Genomic DNA, 20930 nt, shown 5'->3' with positions numbered 1-20930 from the left:
CCTTCTTGTTTAGAGTTTGCTGGGATCCATAAAATGATAGTCCAGAGCTGATGGAAAGGTCCTCATAAGCATTCTCTTACACACCATCTCACATTTTATAGATGATACTCAAGAGATGTAACTTACCCCAGGTCACACATATAATACCAGGGGTGGGATTTGAACTCAGGACCTCAGACTTCATAGTCATTGATCTTTTCACTGTACTGTGTTGACTCCAATCAGGCAGGAAAAGTATAGGCAATAAAAATATCCTTTTTTCACTCTATTCAGGGACTTCATTATTAGCAACAGTCCCAGCTCTCTTCTGCTGTTCTGAAACAGCTCAATCAAAGGTAACTTTCTGACAAAGAAGCTGGTAGCTTTGAACCATGGTAAGGAGATTAGCCAAACAAACTGGTTATCTCAATCAGATAAATGAATGACTGACTAAGCATAGCTACTGAGCAAGGTTTTTTAAAAATAATTTAATTAACAAGGATTAATTGGGCACCTATTATATTGACAGATGTATACTGGGAACTATAGGGTATTAAAAAAAGAAATATAGTAAATAGAGGGTAATGTGGAAGAGCAGAGAACTTGGGTGTCAGAAAATGCGGTTCTGGGGTCTCTTCTACTTAAAAGCTAAAGTAATTTAACTTCAGCTTTCTCATCTATAAAGAAGAGAAAATAACAGTTGCATGACTAATCTCCATCAGCTGTGGTGAGCACCAAATGAGATGATACCTGGCAAAGAATTTTATATTCATAAATTGCCAAATATGCTGTGTCCAGATAAAGTAATTGCTGAATAAGATAGTATTATATGGGATGCTTGGTTTTAAATGTTTGCCTTGTGCCCTTTAAAACTGCCTTCTCCTATCTGAAGGTACTCAAGTCTTGCCCTGCTCCCTGAGTCTTGTTCATTAAGAAGTAGGCTGAGCAGATAATTAGAGAGTCTTTTTTGATTGACATCAGAGCCTTGCCAGTAGATTGTGATTCTTTGATCATTGTATGGGAAGGATATGAAGTCCTTATGTAAATCTTATCTTTAGGACTAAGGATTTCAGGGAAGTCAAAACACTGTGCATAATGGTTTGATACTTTTAATAAATTTACTGAAACACTGGAGATTTTATGTAGGAAAGAAAAGGAAAGGGATGCTAGAAGAATAACTCTGGAAGAGAATTCCTTAAAAAAGTGATAACCCTGGTTTCTATTTGTCTGAGAATATATTTGTATTCTACACTTTAAAATGTGTAGTCAAAAATGATGAAATTTCAGAGATGAGTCACAAATGTAGCTTAAATCTTGGAAAAGAGGAATTTTAAATAAAATTATTTTTCCTTAATGGGAAAAGACTGAGGGAACTCTTCCTACTCTTTAAGAATTTAAGTGTGGTCATCAGTGGTGTTTTATTTCTGTTGAAAACAGACTAAGAGGGGGGAAACTATAAATTTAAATTATAAATTCAAATTATAAAATTTGAAAGCAAGGATGATTTGACACTGAGAGCTACTGAAACAATGGAATGAATTTTTAAAAAGGATGTTGAATCTTCTTTAAGCTTCTTTAACAAAGAAAAGGTATTCTTGACTTGTGAAACTTAAATGTGGTCTTGTCTAATGAGATGAGAGGAGAATTCATGGTCTTACAATAAAGTGTCATATCATTATAGAGTTCAGTTATCCAGTTCTACATCCAAGAATTAGAAAATAAACAGCACCAACAGCAAGGTCTCAGAGCAGTCAAACATATTTCACAAAAAAGTTAAAGCACTTTACTGATGAGAGTGCTTCCACTTCTACTCAGAGTCTATTTATTCTATTTTGTATTTTTCTTAAGTTGTCCCTTATTAATTCCATCTGTTTACTCTTTTGCAAATGTTTCTAGTGACGAAGAACTATGGAGGTGGGAGAGAGAAAAGGGTTGGTGAGGGATTCTTAATATGAACTCCATAAACAGGCTTAAAATTTTTTAAAATAACTATTTCAATTTAATTGGTTTTCTTTGGAATCCTATGTATTTTATTTTATATATTTAAAAGCATTCTTCTGAGAAAAGGTTCATCGGCTTCACCAGACTACCAGAGGAGTCCATGACATAGAAAAAAGGTTAAGAACTTCTGCCTGGTGGTAGCCAATGAAAGGCAATCCATTCATTTGGAAAAGGCATTTCATTCCTGGATTATATGAAAACTATCAGAGTGGAAGGAAACCAGACTGAGATGTGTCCGAGTTGCCCTACAAATGGTCAGGTGGCTCTTGTTGCTAGGAAGCACTACTTTCCACGTTCTCTAAGTTGGAAAGCTGCCCATACTGGTCAGTCACTTTCAGAAATGTTTGCTGCTACAGCTCAGGAAAACAAATGAAAGGTCTGAATACTTCCACTATACAAAGTAGATCAAGTCTGTGCATAATTTATTCCTTGCCCTATTTTCTCTCTTCAAATAATGACTGTTTCCTCTGTATAAAAGACAGTTGAAGTGTACTCCCAAGATAGATTTCTTTAAAAAAATGAAAAAAAATTACTTGGAGCTGAAGATGCTCATTTTCAGTTTGTGAGGAACAAAGAAAGTCCCTTCCTCCTGAGATTACTTCCTACTTATCCTATATAAATTGTATATATGTACAATTCTTTTCATATTTCTTCTCTCTCCCCACCTTAACACAGGTTTAAGGCTTAATGAATACTTGTTGCTTGATTGACTAAGAAAGCATAAGGGGTTGTACAGAAAATTCCATTTGGGCAGAGGATCTTAATGATTTTTTGCCATGGATCTCATTGGCAGTCTGGTAAAGCACATGAACCCTTTCTCAGAATATTTTTTAAAAAAAATTCATAATTTAAAGAAATTCCAGATTTTATTAGGAGGACAGTTAAAATAAAGATGCAATTTCCCACCAGCTAATTTCACAGATCCCTGGAAATCTATCTGGAGTTCCAGGCTAGGAATTCTTCTCTAGGGAGAGGTATCTTTGTTCCTTTGATGGTAATAGTGGGATTTAATCTTTTGTTTGGGTAATAAGCACATGGATATGATTGGGGAGTAGTAGTCCTTTAGAGAGAAGCTAGATTCTAAATCAGAAAGATCATAGTTCAATTCCCATCTTGGAGATTTACCAGCTGGGTGGCCATGGACAATTAACTTTTACTTATTATAATATTTCATTGAATACCTTTGCTTTGAACTAATTGTGTTCTTTCAGCCATACCCCTCAGAGAAAAATCTGCTTTCTCTTGCCCCTGTTTTGGCTAATTTGATGTACTCGATAATAGTCTCTGATCATCTAATTCTATACCAGGTCCATGGATGATAAATCAGTAAGTATACCATCTTAGCATAGAATTTTTAACTATGTCTATCTAATCATTTGCCTTTCTACAACCATTCCTGATGGAGTAGCATGGGCTTAGTCTTATCTGTAGTCACATTCCTGGAACTAGGTCAGAAATAAAAGAATATCTTTAGGAGGGAAATGATGTCCTAGGGAAATGATGTCCTAGAAAAACAGAATTCAGACATGTTGAATCCCACGTTCCATTTACATGGACATCAAGTACAAGGGAGGAGCAGACTAGAATAGGCAAGTTTCACTAATCACAGTTGCTTTTTAATGTCTTTTTCTTGGAGGGGGGAGGGGAGTGCCCTAGATATATATTCATTAGTGTAGGGAACTCTCAAAGTGTAAGCTACCTCTACTAGAAATATGCACATCCTGGGTAACCTATCATTATGATTTCCTAGGCAATGAGAATTTTAAGTTGCTTGCTAAGGATCATGGCAATACTTGACATTGGCAAGAAATGAATTCAGATCATTCTGATTTCAGGGCAGCTTCATAGTCTCAGAACTTATAAATTAGGGAGGATACTAATTTCCCACTGCCTGTGCGTCCACAGCCTTTGGATTGGTTTTATCCTAGCTGAAGCTTCATTTGGTCTGATCGACCTAATTTCTCTCCAATGCTAGGTGAGGACACTGTATATTCAGGGAGGACCAACTCATGAACATTCTGAGAAGCCAATGCTTTAATATGCACCAAGGGAAGTTCAAAAGCAGGTCAGGCAATGCTAATCCAGAAAATGGGAAATGATGGGCCACTTCCCAATATTTGCTGCTGGCAGGATGCCTCTAGGTAAACAACTAAAAAATTGCCCATCTCTGAAGTGTGCTGCTGCTGCCAGTCTCTCATAACTTATATATTCCAGACCATGAGCCTGTTGATTTCAGTGATGAGGCAGATTCATCATGTTTAAGCATATCCAAGGAGGAAATAACATTCTGTAGTGAATACTATGAAATTTAGAGTTATGACTTATTCAGAAGCACAGAGTCAAGGAGTTTGCTATAGCTTAATGTGCAGGTTACTGAACAAGTAATATTCTATATATGATGCCAAATTCCAAGGCATGAGAGAGTCAGAAACAGGAATTAAGCTTTTAGTATATTGCAGGGACCAAAGAATGACCACATCTAAGAGATGAGACAAGGTATGGAAGAGACTCAGATTCTAATAAATGAATTAAGATTTAGTTTCTATCACTTTCCTTATCTTGAAAACAAAAGGATTAAACTAGATGATTTACTTTCTTTTCCAGATCTAAGATTAAGTTAATCTGTAATGTGATAGATAAGGAAACAATTTTGGAACCTCAAAGGAAGATGATCGATTTACTTAAAAGCCTACCTTCTGATTCACTAGCATTTAATCATTTAACAACAAAATGTTGATATAAGGTACCCTCCTGGGCCTATTCAACAAAAAGGATCTGCAGCTGGGAAGTTCCACATTCACCTTGGTGGCTTTGTTTTATTCACTTCCTCTGGGAAGCACCTAGCTAACTATAGTTCTTAGAAAGTGGACAACATATTCCTCAGTTCTCCCCTTTTCTATGGGTGTAGTAGTTACTCTAGATGCTATTAATTACCATGGATTTACCCAATCAGAATCAGCTCTTAAACCTTTACCTCTTCCTTAAACTTACTGTATTTCCACATATTGAGATTCTCATGTCAAGTTTCTTGAGAGTAAAACAGAATCTCAGACTGCTGTAAATACCCTGAAAAACTCATTTTCAATTGATGCATCCTTTTTTTTTTCATCTAACACTCTTGACTCTCTGCAATCTGGCTTCCAATTTCATTCAACTGAAATTGCTCTCTCCAAAATTACCAATGATCTCTTAATTGCCAGATCTAATGATGTTTTCTCAAACCTCTTCTTCCTTGTCCTCTGCAGTCTTTGACACCATCATCTCTTTTTCTTTTTGACATAGGTAAATGCACAGTAATTTATACTCTTTCTGCCCTTGCAGAAAGAAGGGGAACTGAGGGATATAAGATTGTTTATTCTCTGAGAACTACAGATGATGAGTAACCTCCCAGGATAAGTGAATAGAACAAAGTCACCCAGAAGAGTGTGGTACCACCCAGCTATAGATCCTTCTTGTTGAACAGGACCATGAGAATAGCATATATCAACATATTGTGGTTAAATGATTAAATGCTAATGACTCAGAGGATTGGTTTTTAGACTTTCACAACAATTTTCTCTCCTGGTTCTCTTCTTACCCATTGGACTATTTCTTTTCACTCTCCTGTTGTGGTCTGTTTTTTGTGAAGTTTGCCCCAAAACTGGATCCTTTCAAAAGCATTGTGGTGTTGAGGATACAAAGTTGACCTCAGGATCTGGGTTTAAGTCCTGCCTCAAACACGCTCTGATTATAAGATCCTGGATAAGTTTCTTACCCTATTATTTCCATCAAGAAAATCACAGGTCATTGACCTATGAGCCAATTACAATGATCATGTCTCCTTCAGTCTTAACTTTTTTCAAAAATAAGCAATCCTAGCTCTTTCAGCTGATCATCATAAAGCATGATCTCAATGTCTTCCATTACTTGTTAACCTGTATGTGGATAGTGTCTAATTTATCAACATTCTTTCTAAAGTGTGGGACTTAGAACTGAATATAATAAGACTGGAGCAGTATATACATACAGGGAACTATCATTTCCATAGTGCTGGATACCATCCATCTCTTGATATAACCTAAAATTGTCCCTCAATGGTGTAGACTCAACATTAGGAGCAATTTACAAAACATATACAAATATATAACATATACCTGTATTTGGACGTTGACTTGTTTTATAGATAATAGCTTTCTCTAAAAATCTCAAGTTATTTTGCACATCCAAAGCTCATGATTATTAAGAATACTATTGGCTAAAATGGGCAATTTAGTGACAGAAATAGTAAGGGATTCCAAATCTTTTATTTCTCAGTTCAAGTTGTTTTGGAGATCTATTTAAATCTTTTCATCCATTGTCAGGTAGTCTTTCTAAATTGCCTGTGTCACATAATTATATATTCTAATACATTGAAAGATATTGCAGAACTTTCTGAAGGTCCTTAATTTACAAATAATTTAGGCTTTCAGAGAACAATAATAACATAATTATATTCAGAGAACAATTATAATATGTTATTATTGTACTTTAAGTATTTTCCTATGTTATTTAATCCTCATTTTATAGGTAAAGATAAAGAGTTTTTCAGAAGCAAAGTGATTCATGGTATTCTAGAGTATTTCTTCCATGGACCAGGAAAACAATATGGAGACTAGATGATAATGTGAATTCAGAGTTGTTTGTTTTGTAGTCTTCTATCTGGAAATCTAGAATATTTATCTAACCTACAAAAGAGAATAGGAGCAGGAGCTCAACTAAAATTCATTTCTTGACTTTGAAAGGGAAGCATTAGAGTCAGGGAACTGATGTGGAGATCCATTTGGGATTCATATTCTTACAAGAAAAATTATATATAACTGTGGAAATTGGGAGCACTCAGCAGTATCAAGTATTAGTGAATGAAGAAAAATGATTGGTGCTTAACCAAGAAATCTCAGATAGGAGTACACTTTTGCAGGTACTTATGGGAGCAAAGAGTTTAGGGACTTGACTGCTGGGAGAATATAACATTGACCCTATCCATTTTTGTTCTAAAAAGTATTATTACTGTGAGTGAGCTAGCCTTATTTCTGAATTAACCTGCTATCCCAGTGATCGCAGACTCTGGGTATGCCTCTCATGAAACCCAATTTTTAGTGAGGTTCACCAATCACAGTAAGAGATTTCCAGTTTTATAGGGTAATGTGGCAATAACTTCAGTAATCATAGTAACTTTAAAACATCTTGGAGTACCTTGACTCCCAAGGGGAGAGACTGTGGGGTTTATGCAGTGAAAAAAGATGAATAATTCTAGAATTAGTAAGCATGGTCAGACATAGAACTCCCACTTAGAATTTTCTCTGAAGGGAAACTCATTCTCTCTCTGACCATGTTAAAAGTCTTCACCTCCAATTAGTAAAACAAGATTCTGGCAACTCAGGTTTTTTTGTTTTGGTATCTTCCCCAGGTTAGAAATACAGTAGCCACTTCATAATAATTCATAAGCATTTATTCAGGTTATCTACTAGATACTAAGGATACAAATACAATATATGAAAGAATACCTACTCTCTCCAGAAACTTATATTATCATGAATGTAATGTGAATAACAAATTCACAGATTATCAGAATTAGAAGGAACCTTATAACCATATAGTCCAACCCACAATAGATGCGAATAACTTTTGCAATAACTATAATGGGTAGTTATTCAATCTCTACATGAAGAACTGCCAGAGGGGTGGCCCACCAGAGCCAAAGAACTTCAGCCTCCCGGAGGCAGCCCCAGGGTGCTGAGAGCGGCAGCTCACAGCAGCGGGGGCAGTTTCCTGACCTAAGCTCTGGGGAGCACCGGGCACAAAGTGGGGGAACAGAGGGAGACCTCTGCCAGAGCAAGCACGTGGAGCCCAGCCTTCAGGGCACACAGTGAGCAAGGCGGTCTTTTGGCAGCCCAGATCCAGGAACAGAAGCAGGTGGAGCTGGTAAGCAGGAGCCCCCAGGGCATGAGCCCCTTGAACCTAGGGAGGGGAGTGAAGAGAGAGACTGCAGAGCTCTGTCCTCTGCCCCTGGAACAGGACTCTGGGGTTCTGACCACATTTAGATCCTGATCGCAGTCTAGGCCCCCCTGCCCATAGAACAGCAGCCTCCCCCCCACCTCAGCCCCGTGGCAGAGGGGGGGGCGCATATGGTCATTCACAGAGAAGGAGGGAAGATGGAGCCTCACACACTGAGACCCTTGTGGGAGTGTCCCAAAAGCTCAGGGAGCACCCCCAAAACAGGCGTAGGCTGGGAAAAATGAGCAAGCAGAGAAAAAAGAGGAACACAATTGAGAAATATTTTGCAAATGAGCCCAAGAAGGATCAAAATATTCAGTCTGAAGATGAGGAAGCACAAGCTCCTACATCTAAAGACTCCAAGAAAAACAGAAATTGGGCTCAGGCTATGACAGAGATCAAAAAAGACTTTGAAAATCAAATGAGGGAGTTAGAAGAAAAACTGGGAAAAGAAATGAGAGAGATGCAGGAAAAACATGAAAATAAAGTCAGCAGCCTAGTCAAGGAAATCCAAAAAAATGCTGAAAAAAATAGCATGCTAAAAACCAGCTTGGGTCAAATGGATAAAACAGTTCAAAAAGTTATGGAGGAGAAGAATGCTTTAAAAAGCAGAATGGGCCAGATGGAAAAAGAGATAAGAAAACTCTCTGAGGAGAACAAATCCTTCAGACAAAGAATAGAATTCAGGGAGACTGATGAATTTGCCAGAAATCAGGAATCAATACTTCAAAACCAAAAAAATGAAAAATTAGAAGAAAATGTGAAATATCTCATTGAAAAAACAACTGATATGGAAAACAGACTTAGGAAAGATAATTTAAAAATTATTGGAATACCTGAAAGTCATGATCAAGAAAAGAGCCTTGACATCATTTTCAAAGAATTACAACAGGAAAATTGCCCTGATATTCTAGAAGCAGAGGGCAAAATAGAAATAGAGAGAATCCACTGATCCCCCCCCCCAGAAACAGATCCCAAAAAACCAACCCCTAGGAATATCATAGCCAAGTTCCAGAACTCCCAAGTCAAAGAGAAAATATTACAAGCAGTCAGAAGGACACAGTTCAAATATTGTAGAGCTACAGTCAGGATCATACAGGACTTAGCAGCAACTACATTGGAAGCTCGTAGGGCTTGGAATGTAATATACCAGAAGGCAAAAGAGCTTAGAATGCAACCAAGAATCAACTACCCAGCAAGGCTGAATGTCCTCTTCCAGGGAAAAAAGATGGACTTTCAATGAACCAGGGGAATTTCAAATGTTCCTTTTGGAATGGTCAGAGCTGAACAGAAGGTTTGATCTTCAGATACAGGACTCAGGTGAAGCATAGAGATTAGAGGAGAAGAGGAAAATATGAGGGACTTAATGATGATGAACTACATGTATTCCTGTATAGAAAAATGACACTGATATGAACCTTCTCAGCTAATAGAGCAGGTAGAGGGAGCTTTTATAGTTGAAGCACAGGAGAAAGCTATATTCGAAGATAAAATATGGTGTAAAAATGGAGTCAATAGAAAAAAAGGGAAATGGAATGGGAGAAAGAAAAAGGAGAGGGGGAATAGTCCAAGATATTTCACATAATAAGATTTTTTTTTTATTACAATGAGCTATTGCAATGATATGGAAGGGGGGAAGGCAAGGGGGAATGAGGGGAAATTTCACTCTCATCAGAGGTGGTTAGGAGAGGAAACAGCATATATACTCAATGGGGTATAGGCATTTGGAGTAAGAAGGAGAGGGGGCGACAGGGGGAAGGGGGGGATGTGAATGATGGAGGAGAGGATAGACCACTGGGGTAGAGTGGTCAGATATAACACATTTTCTTTTTTTACTTATTGCAAGGGGCTGGTATTGGATGGCCTGTATGGGACCACAGGGCCAGGTAGATGCTGGGCCTAAGGGGTGGTATGTGGGCTTGGGGGCTCTTGGCCCCAGGGCCAGGGATTTGTCTGCTGTGCCACTCAGCTACCCTACAGCAGAGTCAGAGTGAAAGGAGAGAGAAAATATAGTACATGGTAGTGGAGAAATACCAAAGGTGGGAGTTGCGATCAGCAATGGCAATGGTGGAAAAATATAGAAGTAATTTTTGTGATGGACTTATCATAAAGAATGTCATCCACCCATGACAGAGTTGTTGGTGTTGGAACAAAGACTCAAGCACATTTTTTATTATTATTATTTTTTTGGGGGGTGCAGGGCAAATGGGGCTGGGTGGCCTGCCTGGAGCTGCATAGCAGGGTGATACTTGGGTGTCTGAGGCCGGATTTGGACCTGGGTGCTCCTGGCTCAAGGGCCAATGCTCTGTCCACCACCCAGCCACCCCTACTATTATTACTATTTTATTTTATTTTGGTTCTTTTTTTTTCTTTTTTTTGGGGGGGGGTTGCAGGGCAGTGGGGTTCGGGTGGCTTGCATATCACACGGCTGGGTGATTGTTGGGTGTATGGGGCCAGATGTGGGCTCTGGTGCTCGTGGATACAGGGCTGGTGCTCCGTCCATTGCGCCACCTGGCCATACCTACAATTATTACTATTATTTTTTTTAATTTTAATTTTTTTCTCTCCCTTTTATTGCTGACGCAAGTCTATATTTTGGGGGGTTATCTTGTTTACTCTTAAACAAGAATATTTTCCTAATGTAAAAATAACATTAATTGTACAAAATGAGAATAAATATTAAATAAAAATAAATAAAATGCCAAAAAAAGAAAAAAATAAATGGAATCTCTCTAAAAAAAAAGAGTAGATGTGAATTCTTTCATTCCTAATCTAACTCCCTTTTATTCATTTCTTCATTCTGGTCTTGTACACCTACCTACAAACTTGTAATAGATATATTTGAGGTCCATCCATGTCTATCTCTAATACAGATAAAAGAAAAGATAGGGTAGTTGAACCATGAGACACAAATGAAGTAACAATTGCCCATTACCCATATAGTACTCCATCTTCTTTGCTCCTGAGAGCTCACCTTAAAGCCAACTTAAAAGTAAGTCAAGTCAGGATTTAGAGCCAGGGATCATAAACTTACCATTGTACTACAAAGCTGACTGTTTTCAGGAGAGAGAGAGAGAGAGAGAGAGAGAGAGAGAGAGAGAGAGAGAGAGAGCAAAAGAATGTTGCAATATTTCTCCTTGGCAGAACAAAGGTTTTTAGTGTGGTTCTACGATATCTGATGAATGAATGAATGAAATATTTATTAAGCACTTAATAAATGCAAAGTATATTCACCTGTAGTATATCCACTGTGCTGGGTCTGAAGTCAGGAACACTCATCTTCCTGATTTTAAATCTGACCTCAAACACTTACTAGCTGGGTGACCATGGACAAGTAACATAATCCTATTTCCCTTAATTTCCTCATCTGTAACATAAATTAGAGAGTAAAATGGCAAACAACTTCATTTATCTTTGCTAAGAAAATCCCAGAGGGGTTCCATGACTGAAAGTTGGAAATAGCTGAATTGTACAGAGTTCTGTGCTAAGTTCATGTGATACATAAAGAAGAATACTGGAGAAGGCAACACATATAGAAGATGTTAGCACCAAATCATATGGAAAGAGCTTATGGTGCAAAACAGAAGTTGGGGCTGCTTCTTTAATTTCATTTCCACCGGGAAAGTCAAACCAGTTTACTCTATTGAATCATTTGACAATGCCAAGGACTTTGGTGGAAAGAACTTTAATATCTGGGCCTTCAAAGGAAGAGGCTGGAACACCTGCAGGAGCAGCTGCCAGGCTCTGTCTCTACAGATGTTGTTTCTCAAGAGGATGATTGCAGAAAGAGGACTGAAAATATTGCTATTCCAAAGACTCTTGGCTTCAGGATGCTGGATTGTCTCTTTATGGTTTGAGTTAAGATTGTGGTAAGAATTTTCAGACACAAGTTGTCTCCTATTTCTCCCTCTGGTAATTTGTTGCTTCAGCTAGGCTGGCTCATCTGCCCTACTTGAATGACTGTTGGTGGGGATGGCTGGAACTATCTCCACAGGATTGACTTCTCTGGATGATGATTTTTGAGGACTGGGCTGGATCACTTGAATGACTTTGCCTGTGTGTTTGTGCTTATGTTTCTCTCAGTTGTGTATTTCCTGGAGGAGGTTTTTAGTAAATTTGCTGTAATGTAAGCAACTGAAGGTTTTAAAGCACTGCATAAACCAGAGTCTGGAACATTGTGTTTGTTACAAAGTGTTTGATAGCTGTGTCCTTGACATCTCAGAACCATAAAATCTCAAGAATTGGAGGGCACCTCAGAGATGATCTTATCCAAGTCATATTGAAAGAAGAATCTCCCCTACCATATTTCTATTTGAAGATGCCCAATAAAGGGACCTTCAAAGATACCATATTTCTCCATGTATAAGATGCATCTTAATTTTGGGGCCCAAAATTTTGGGAAAAATGCATTACATAAAGTTATCGAATTTGTTTTATTCATTATGAAATTCAAGGACCTTCTGCTCGTAGCTTTCAGGCATCTTTTGGGGCAATCTGCTTAGTCCATTCTGCTCCATGAATCCCAAGCACCAATTGTATACTCCTTTGAAACCAGTCACTTCTTTTTCATCATTAATTTTTGCCTCTTGCTGAACCATCTTAGGTGGACACAGGAATTCCAATTGCCCTTTGCTCTTCAATCCATCTCTTCAATTCCCTCTCTAATTCAGGCCATTTTGCTGACTTGCTTCTCATGGCCTTTTTCTGCTGGGTTGTTTTCAGTAGCGTTTCTTCTCTCAGATTGTTTTCTCAGTTGAAGGAGGACCAAGCATATGTTCAGTAGCATAATTTCCATTCACTTTTGCAAACTGAATCACTTTTAACTTGAATTCAGCACCATACAAAAATCTTTTCTGAGCCATTTCTGGGCAGAATGTGGCAAAATGTAACCTAATATACCAGTAACAAATGCGAAACAATGAGCACAAAGACAACAAATGCAAAAAAGCAGGAAATGCAAGTAAAAAAATCTACAATCACTGTATAAGATGCTCCCAGTTTTTAGGCCACAAATTTTTCAGAAAAGGGTGTGGCATATACACTTTTGGTTGGGGGTGGAGCATGATAAATATTTATTAAGCATGGCAGTCACTGTGCAAAGTGATTTATAAATATTCTTTTATTTGATCCTTACACCAACTCTGTGAGGTAGGATTTATAATGAAAGTGATAAAGAAACTTAAGAAACTAGGTTAAATAACTTATCATGGGTCACATAGCTGAATTATGAATTCAGTCTCAGCATGCTATCTAATGTGTCATCTAGTTGCCTGGAAAATATGGGAATCTTTCCCTTATAACAAACCCAAATCTACCTATGTAATTTCCATCCATTGTTCCTAATTTTCCCCTTTGAACAGAATAAAAAAATTATTACTCCATATAGTAATTAATCAAGTATTTGAAAATAGCTATCATACCTACTCCTCTCCCAAGTCTTCTCTCAAGGTGAAACATCATTATGATCCTATGTAATCAAGAATCATTAATTCCTTTGCCATCCTGGATGAACTCTTGTTCATGTCTTTCCTAAAATGTATTGTTCCTGAAGTGGTCTTATTAAGGTACAGCACTGTGACATGATAACTTTACTCATTCTTCATCCTATGATTTCCAAATATAGATTAAAACTGATTTAATTTTCTTTTTTGCTTGCTTGCATTTTACACTGTCTAATTTTGAGCTTTCAAGGCATAAAAACTTTCTAGACCCTTCAACTCTTTTTCTCAAGGCAGCCTGGTCAGAGATTTCCAGACACTTGCAGTCAGAAATTGTGCCTTTACAAAGCATTCCATAAAGAAGAATCAGCACACTCTGTCCTATGCCAAATGAAATAATGTTTGTAAAGTGTAGGGCAGAGTGACTGGTTATTAAAAGTGCTTAATAAATGCTTATTCTCTTCTCCCTCCCTTCCCCTAGTTCCTTGACTTCTTTAATCCCTGCCCCCAATTCTTTCTCAGATGTTTAGATTTTCTGCCTTCTCTAATTTATTTCAGTCACTTGCCAAGTGTTCCTATGCTTAATTTCATGGTGGACAACTCTATAAACTCCCTCCTTTAGTGTTCTTAGATGAAAGATAAGGATAAGGATAATGACCTATTTAGAGATGCATATATGACTTGAATATATACATATTAAATAATACAAAAAACCCCAGCCATATTTTCTAAAAAAATCAATATTGGATGTAGAATTAATTAAATTCTTTTATACCTTAGATGATCATGGTAGCCCATACAGAAGTCACCTTCAGAAATTAAGTAGATTAGCATTTGAAAACATTTCAGTCATAAGAAAATGGAGATGACATATTTTTAATGGCACAAACCCTATTAGCATCCACTTATGCATGATGCTCATCATGGTAATTAAATTATTAATTTCTTAGAGAAATAATAATTTTCCCTAATCTCCTATGCAATAAATTTTAAGGATAGTTAATCCTTAATAGTTAATCCTGGAAGCCCCATGTGTGTAATAATAACAAAACAATACAACCAAGGATAGGTCAGTGCATCTAGGTGAATAACTTGAGACAAGGGAAACCTCCTGGTTTTAGACAGGATAGTAACTTTTCTGCTGCCACTGGATTTGAATTAAAGGCACAAATATCTTATTCTGGTCTATTTTTCAGTTATTTGGGAGTATACTTGACATTCTATAACGCTAGATAAAACTATAGACAAACATATTAGACTTCTCACCACCTCAGTTTTTCACTGAAAGGATTGAGAATGATGCTTTATATATTCTGGTAGCTCATTCCATAATTCCCAAATCACTCATTTCAATGCCAGTGAAATGTTTCATTTGGGGGGAATGAAATGTTTGAGAAATTCTTAGAACCAGGATAGTTGGACAAGGAAGGCTGGAACACAGATTTAGAATATGGGATCAGAATTCTGTTTCTTGGACGTTAATTTTGAAATTTTTAGTTCTGCCACCGAGTTATTATGCTATCTACCCAGTAATTTATACAAGAGATTTAAGTCTTTGGAATTCTTTAAGCAATCCAGGATGCAAAGATATCACATTACTTACCCAATAGAAGTCAAATTATCTCTTCCTTTTGCTTATTTGTTGGTTCTATTCTGATTACTTATATGGAGTGATACCATAAGCTTTGAGAATTGTTAGTTTTACTGACAGAAATGTGTCTGAATCAATAGGAAACTAAAAACCAGAGGTGGTAATATGAAAATACTGTTTTAACAACTAGCACTTAATAAACATTTTTATGTACCAGACCCTGTGTTAAGTTTTATATTGTACAGTACATATGATCTCCATTGTTTTTGAGGTGGCTTCAGAGCAGGGGATCTTCTCTTGGGGATCATGAACTCTTTAAAGAATCCCACAATATTTTGATAACTATTTTAATCCAAGTGTTTTCCTTTGTAATCCCTATGTATTTTATTTTATGCTAAATATTTAAACTTGCTAAGAATGTTTCTACAGGCATTACCAGATTGCCAAATAGGTTCATTCCACAGAAAAGGTATCAAATTCCTGTTTTAGAGGGAGCTGGGTATGTTTGGAACTTTGTGTGCCACCAACTTTAATGGAAGTTTCATTTCTGATTCTTTATTTTGACCTAGGCTCAACCCAGATGCTGCCTCCTAGACAAGACTTTGTCTCATCAGCCTCAATGTTATTGCATTCTCCCTTCTCAATTCATCTTATATTTACTTCCTTTGTTAATGATGTTTCTTCCACTCAGTAGTGTAGGGACTCTGAGGGCAGAAACTTTCCTCTTGTCTTTACATCCCCAGATTCTGTTAATTAATAATAATAATAATAATAATAATAATAATTTATAAAGCACTTTAAATTATGAAAATGCTTAGCATATATTATCCAGCTTCATCCTCATGACTATGAAGTGGGATTATTATTCCTTTTTTACAGATGAGGAAACTGAGGCTGAGTTAGGTTAAATGACACCCAGAATGATAAATTTAATAAGTAACTAAAGCAGGATTTAAAGAGAGGTCTTACTGTGTCACCCAATTGCCTGGGCAGTTCTTTGACCTGAGTTCAAATCCTGCCTTAGATACTTCTTTGATGTATGCATCTATTTGTTTCAATTTTCTCATCTGTAAAATGGAGGTACCTACTTTATGGTATTATTATGAGATAATATTTGTAAAGTATTAAGCACAATGCCTAGCATATATGGTATTATATAAATGTTATTCCCTTCCCTGTCATGCATTGCTTTATATGTGGGATGGGATTGGCTACGGAATTTCACAGGTATGAAGAACTCTTCCATTGCAGATTAGTACCTTTTGTGTAAATTATAGTCTTAGTTGCTGGAAAAGCAGTGAGATGAAGAAGTAATTTGCTCATTCACCCACTGGTATGTGTCAATCAGTACTTGAACCTAATACTTCCTGATTCTGAGATCAACTCTCTATCCACAATACCTCTCATTGCTTAGAACTTTAGAATGGAAACTCCTTGTGGTAAAGAACTATTTTTGTTTATCTCCAGAGTCTGGTGCATAATAAGGGCTTAATAAATGCATCTTGACTGATCTATTAATGCTTAACAAAGGCTAATTGAGTAGAAACAAATGGCAATTCTTAAAGTAATTTAAAACTCTTTCTAAAGGCAGATCTGTGTAGAGTGTGGTGAGATTTCAGAAGTTGGAGCTCCACTTTCCCCATTCTTTTATCCTTAAGTTATTTCTCCTTACATGTTTTGATCCAGGAGCCTGGAAATTCAGGTATAGGGGACAGTTTGTTAGGACTTCTATTGGGAAACAAGGATAATACCCACTATATAGGGTATATACAGACTTTCATCTGATGAAGTTACTATGTTTAAAGGGGCATTATTTGTCTCTACTATATTTAATTCTGTATAATAATATAATAATAATACTCCTACCCTACCATTATTTCATAGTAAAGATTATAGCTTAAGGAAAATGATCACAGCTATCAACATCTAACATTCCATAATTTATTGCTTGGGCCCCATATTTACTTAAATGAATATGGAGGATATAGAGAGAATTCATTAGCTGTTTTTTTATATTAAATTTACGTTTTGAACCAAGAAGCTCTTTTACCTTTGAGTAAGGCTGTCAGGATAGCTAAATCAATGTCCTGGTGTCCTTCTGATCCCATTCGAAATACGGTAATCTGCAATTTAAAACAAGGTGACCATTAGCAATCTATCTTATCCCCAATCAAAAAATCAAATCAATGCAACCATATCTGAATTCAGACAACCTTGATTTCTATGAGGCTATTTTCTTACCACAGAACAATCACACAGCAAGTGTGCTGACTGGCACAAACATGAAGAGATTGCAACTATAGGAGTGCAACTATAGAAGCTGTATATGTATATGATCTCCTATTGTTTTTGAGGTGGCTTCAGAGCAGGGGATCTTCTCTTGGGGATCATGAACTCTTTAAAGAATCCCACAATATTTTGGGATTTCAGACAAAAAGGAGTGTCTGGACTGAGTGTCAAAGAAAGGTGAGGAAGGTTTGGAAGGAAGTGTTCCAGATATGGAGGACAGCAGTATGAATGCACTGAGGCAAGAAATCAAATATTGAGTTCAGAAAACCATCAGTTATCCAGTTTTACTGTAATGTTGAGAGTGTATTATATTATTATACAGTAGTGTTTCTCTTAAGATTTTGTGAATCTAAGGGTCCCTTGTGACACTCCTCACAATCCTTCAGTATCACTCCTAAACCTCTAATCAATCAAGTGCAATAGGATTGAAGGGGATTTATAGGGGGGGGGGGGGAAGCAGATAACAGAATATTTTTAACCAGTATTTCCAGGCTTATCTGACATGACTTTCCTTCACACTCTCAACATTACAGTAAAACTGGATAACTGATGGTTTTCTGAACTCAATATTTGATTTCTTGCCTCAGTGCATTCATACTGCTGGCCTCCATATCTGGAACACTTCCTTCTAAAGGTCCAACTATAGAAGCTGATCAAAGACAGCCTAGTGACCCAGACCCATAATTAAAAGGGATGGGATCCATTCCTTAATCCTTCCAATACCTTCCTTATTAAAATGGAATTATTACTTTGTATTTGGGAGGGAGAAGCCAAAATCCAAGGCAAATCCTACTTTTTAAAGATTCACTTTTCAAACCACCGATTTCAGGATCTTTAATTGGGCCTAAATTGAACCATACATAGTGTATGGAGATAAACAGACATACAAGTATTAGGAATTGCGGCTTAGTGTGTTCTCTACTTCTTGGCCCTATATTATGTGTATATGTGAATAGGGATGTGGATGCAATAAGTGCTTAAGGACATTTAGACAACCAGTGGATGGAATGTTCAGTCTGGAGTCAGGAGGACCTGATTTCAAATCCAACTTCAGACCCATAATTAGCCTGAGATCCTGGGCAAGTGATTTAAACTTTGTCTGCCTTGACTTCTTCAACTGTGGGATGGGGATAATAATAGTGGTTGTTGTGAGAATCAAATGAGCTAATATTTGTTAAAAAATGCTTAGCACTGAGCCTAGCACAATAGTAGGCATATGTAAATAGGCTTATTTCCTTTCCTTTGAAACTGTGAAAAAACAATAAATATATTTGGAATAAATTTAGAACTGGAAGGAAACTTAGAGAGCCTGTAGTTCAGTTCTCTCTTTACAGGTGATAAAGCTGAAACCTTGACAGATAAAGTGATTTTTTTCCCCAGGTCTTTTAGGGAATATCCAGGGACATTCCAAATCCTACAATATAACACCACCATCCCACATACAGAGTTGTATTATTTAACAGCTAAACATTTATAGTCTAGTAGATGGGTAGCACAGTGGACAGAAACAAACTTGGGCTTTGAATCAGAAAGATGCAAGTTTGAACCTATCTCAGACATTCTGTGTGACTGGACAAGTCATTGAATGTTCTTGGCCTTGGGTTCCTCAACTGTAAAATTAAAGATAATAATACACCTCATAGGATTGTTTTCAGGATCAAATGATATAAGTAATTTTGTTGTTGTTGTTCAGTCATTATCATTTGTGTCTGTGGCTCCATTTGGAGTTTTCTTGGCAAAGATACTGGAGTGGTTTGTCATTTCTTTCTCCAGTTCATTTTACATGAGGAAACTGAAGTCAACCGTGTAAAGTGACTTGTCCAAGGTCACACAGCTAATAAAATCAGAGGCCAGATTTGAACTCAAGAAGATGGGACTTCCTGACTCCAGTCCTGACCCTTTATCCACTGTCTAGATGCCCAATGGAAGTGAAGCACTAGTTATTATAACTATTATTTTTAACTATGCAATTGGGTTCAAGTCACAAGCCTTCTGAGTTAATAAACCTTGCATTATCTACCATGAATGGTTTTTATGAGGATCAAATGAGATAATATAAGCAAAAGAACCTTTTAGCTATTAAAAATTCTATGTTAATGTAAGTAATTATCATTTTAGGGCTATAATACAGTAGTGTTTCTCTTAAGATTTTGTGAATCTAAGGGTCCCTTGTGACACTCCTCACAATCCTTCAGTATCACTCCTAAACCTCTCATCAACCAAGTGCAATAGGATTGAAGGGGATTTATGGGGGGGGGGGGGGGAAGCAGATAACAGAATATTTTTAATCAGTATTTCCAGGCTTATCTGACATGACTTTCCTTCACACTCTCAACATTACAGTAAAACTGGATAACTGATGGTTTTCTGAACTCAATATTTGATTTCTTGCCTCAGTGCATTCATACTGCTGTCCTCCATATCTGGAACACTTCCTTCTAAACCTTCCTCACCTTTCTTTAACATTCAGTCCAGACACTCCTTTTTCTCTGAAGCTTTTCCCCATCTCCCTCTGTTATCGGTGCTCTCTTTTCTTTATATACATTGTATTATGAACTTAATATTATTTTGTATATGTTTTATCCCTTTAATAGAATGGAAGGTACTTGAGGATAGGTTTTTATCTCTGTGTCACCTTGTCCACAGGACAAAGACTTGTAACTAAACTGAGGACTTGCCTTGGTTGAAGGATGCCAGTATTTGCTAGGAGGTATACTTGCTTTCATTCTGAGGAAAAACTTCCTTTCTGGAGGTGATGCAAAAATTTTTGGCTGCCACTCCCAGGGCCCTTTTGCCTTTTCTTGAATCTGTTTATCTCCCATTCAAATTCCTGACTGAGGGCAGCACTTTACTCAGGGCAAGGGTATTCTTTCCCAATGTGAGAGATCTCTTCTCAGTCATCTGAGTGTCATTATATCCATGGTTATATTGAATTTTCCCCAAATATGCTATGATCTGAGTGGCTATATATTAAAGATTTAATTTGTTGCATATTAAATCTATTACATTATATATTTAATATTAAACTCATAATATATGTTATTTAATTTCTTATATCAAATATCTACTTTATTATATTATATAGTAGATATATTATGTGTTGTTGAACTGATGAGCATAGGAATAAGGTCAGTATGGGAAAGTAGTATGTATTGTGAAAAGGGCATAAAACTTGAATTCAAAGCCCTTCCTAACTTAGCTTTCTTTTCTACTTCCTAATCATCTTACACCTGACACTCCCTAGCATATCCTCTGATTCAATAAATCAGACTCCTTGATGTTCCTCAAACAAGAACCTCCAATTTCCAACTCTGGGCATTTTCATTGACTGTCTCTCCTACCTGGAATATTTTCCCTCAACTCCATCTGCTGGCTTCCTTCAAGTCTTAGCTAAAATTCCATATTCCATAAGAAACCTTCCCTGAACCTCCTTAATTCTACTGCCTTCCCTCTCCATTATTTCCATATTATCCTGTATGTAAGGCTCCTTGGAACATGCCTTTCTGCATATTGTCTCTCCTATTAGACTGTGAGTTCTTGAGAACAAGTCTGTCTTTTGACCTTCTTTGGGCTTAGCCTAGTCTCTGGCACAGAATAGGTACTAAAGAAATGTTTATTAC

The 20930-nt window shown here is 37.0% G+C and overlaps 1 protein-coding gene across 3 annotated transcripts in view; it reads right to left on the bottom strand.

Moving 5' to 3' along the window:
- Nucleotides 1-20930, bottom strand: part of TRPM3 (transient receptor potential cation channel subfamily M member 3) — a 385211-nt gene that overhangs the window by 150498 nt on the left and 213783 nt on the right. For all 3 annotated transcript variants that reach the window (XM_074206394.1, XM_074206395.1, XM_074206392.1), the window contains exon 7: nt 17072-17144. In XM_074206394.1, coding sequence (XP_074062495.1) covers nt 17072-17144 — 73 coding nt within the window. The remainder of the gene's footprint in view (nt 1-17071; nt 17145-20930) is intronic.

This window comes from Macrotis lagotis, chromosome X (assembly GCF_037893015.1).
Source record: "Macrotis lagotis isolate mMagLag1 chromosome X, bilby.v1.9.chrom.fasta, whole genome shotgun sequence".
NCBI lineage: Eukaryota > Metazoa > Chordata > Mammalia > Peramelemorphia > Peramelidae > Macrotis > Macrotis lagotis.
This window is presented reverse-complemented; position numbering and strand designations above follow the sequence as displayed.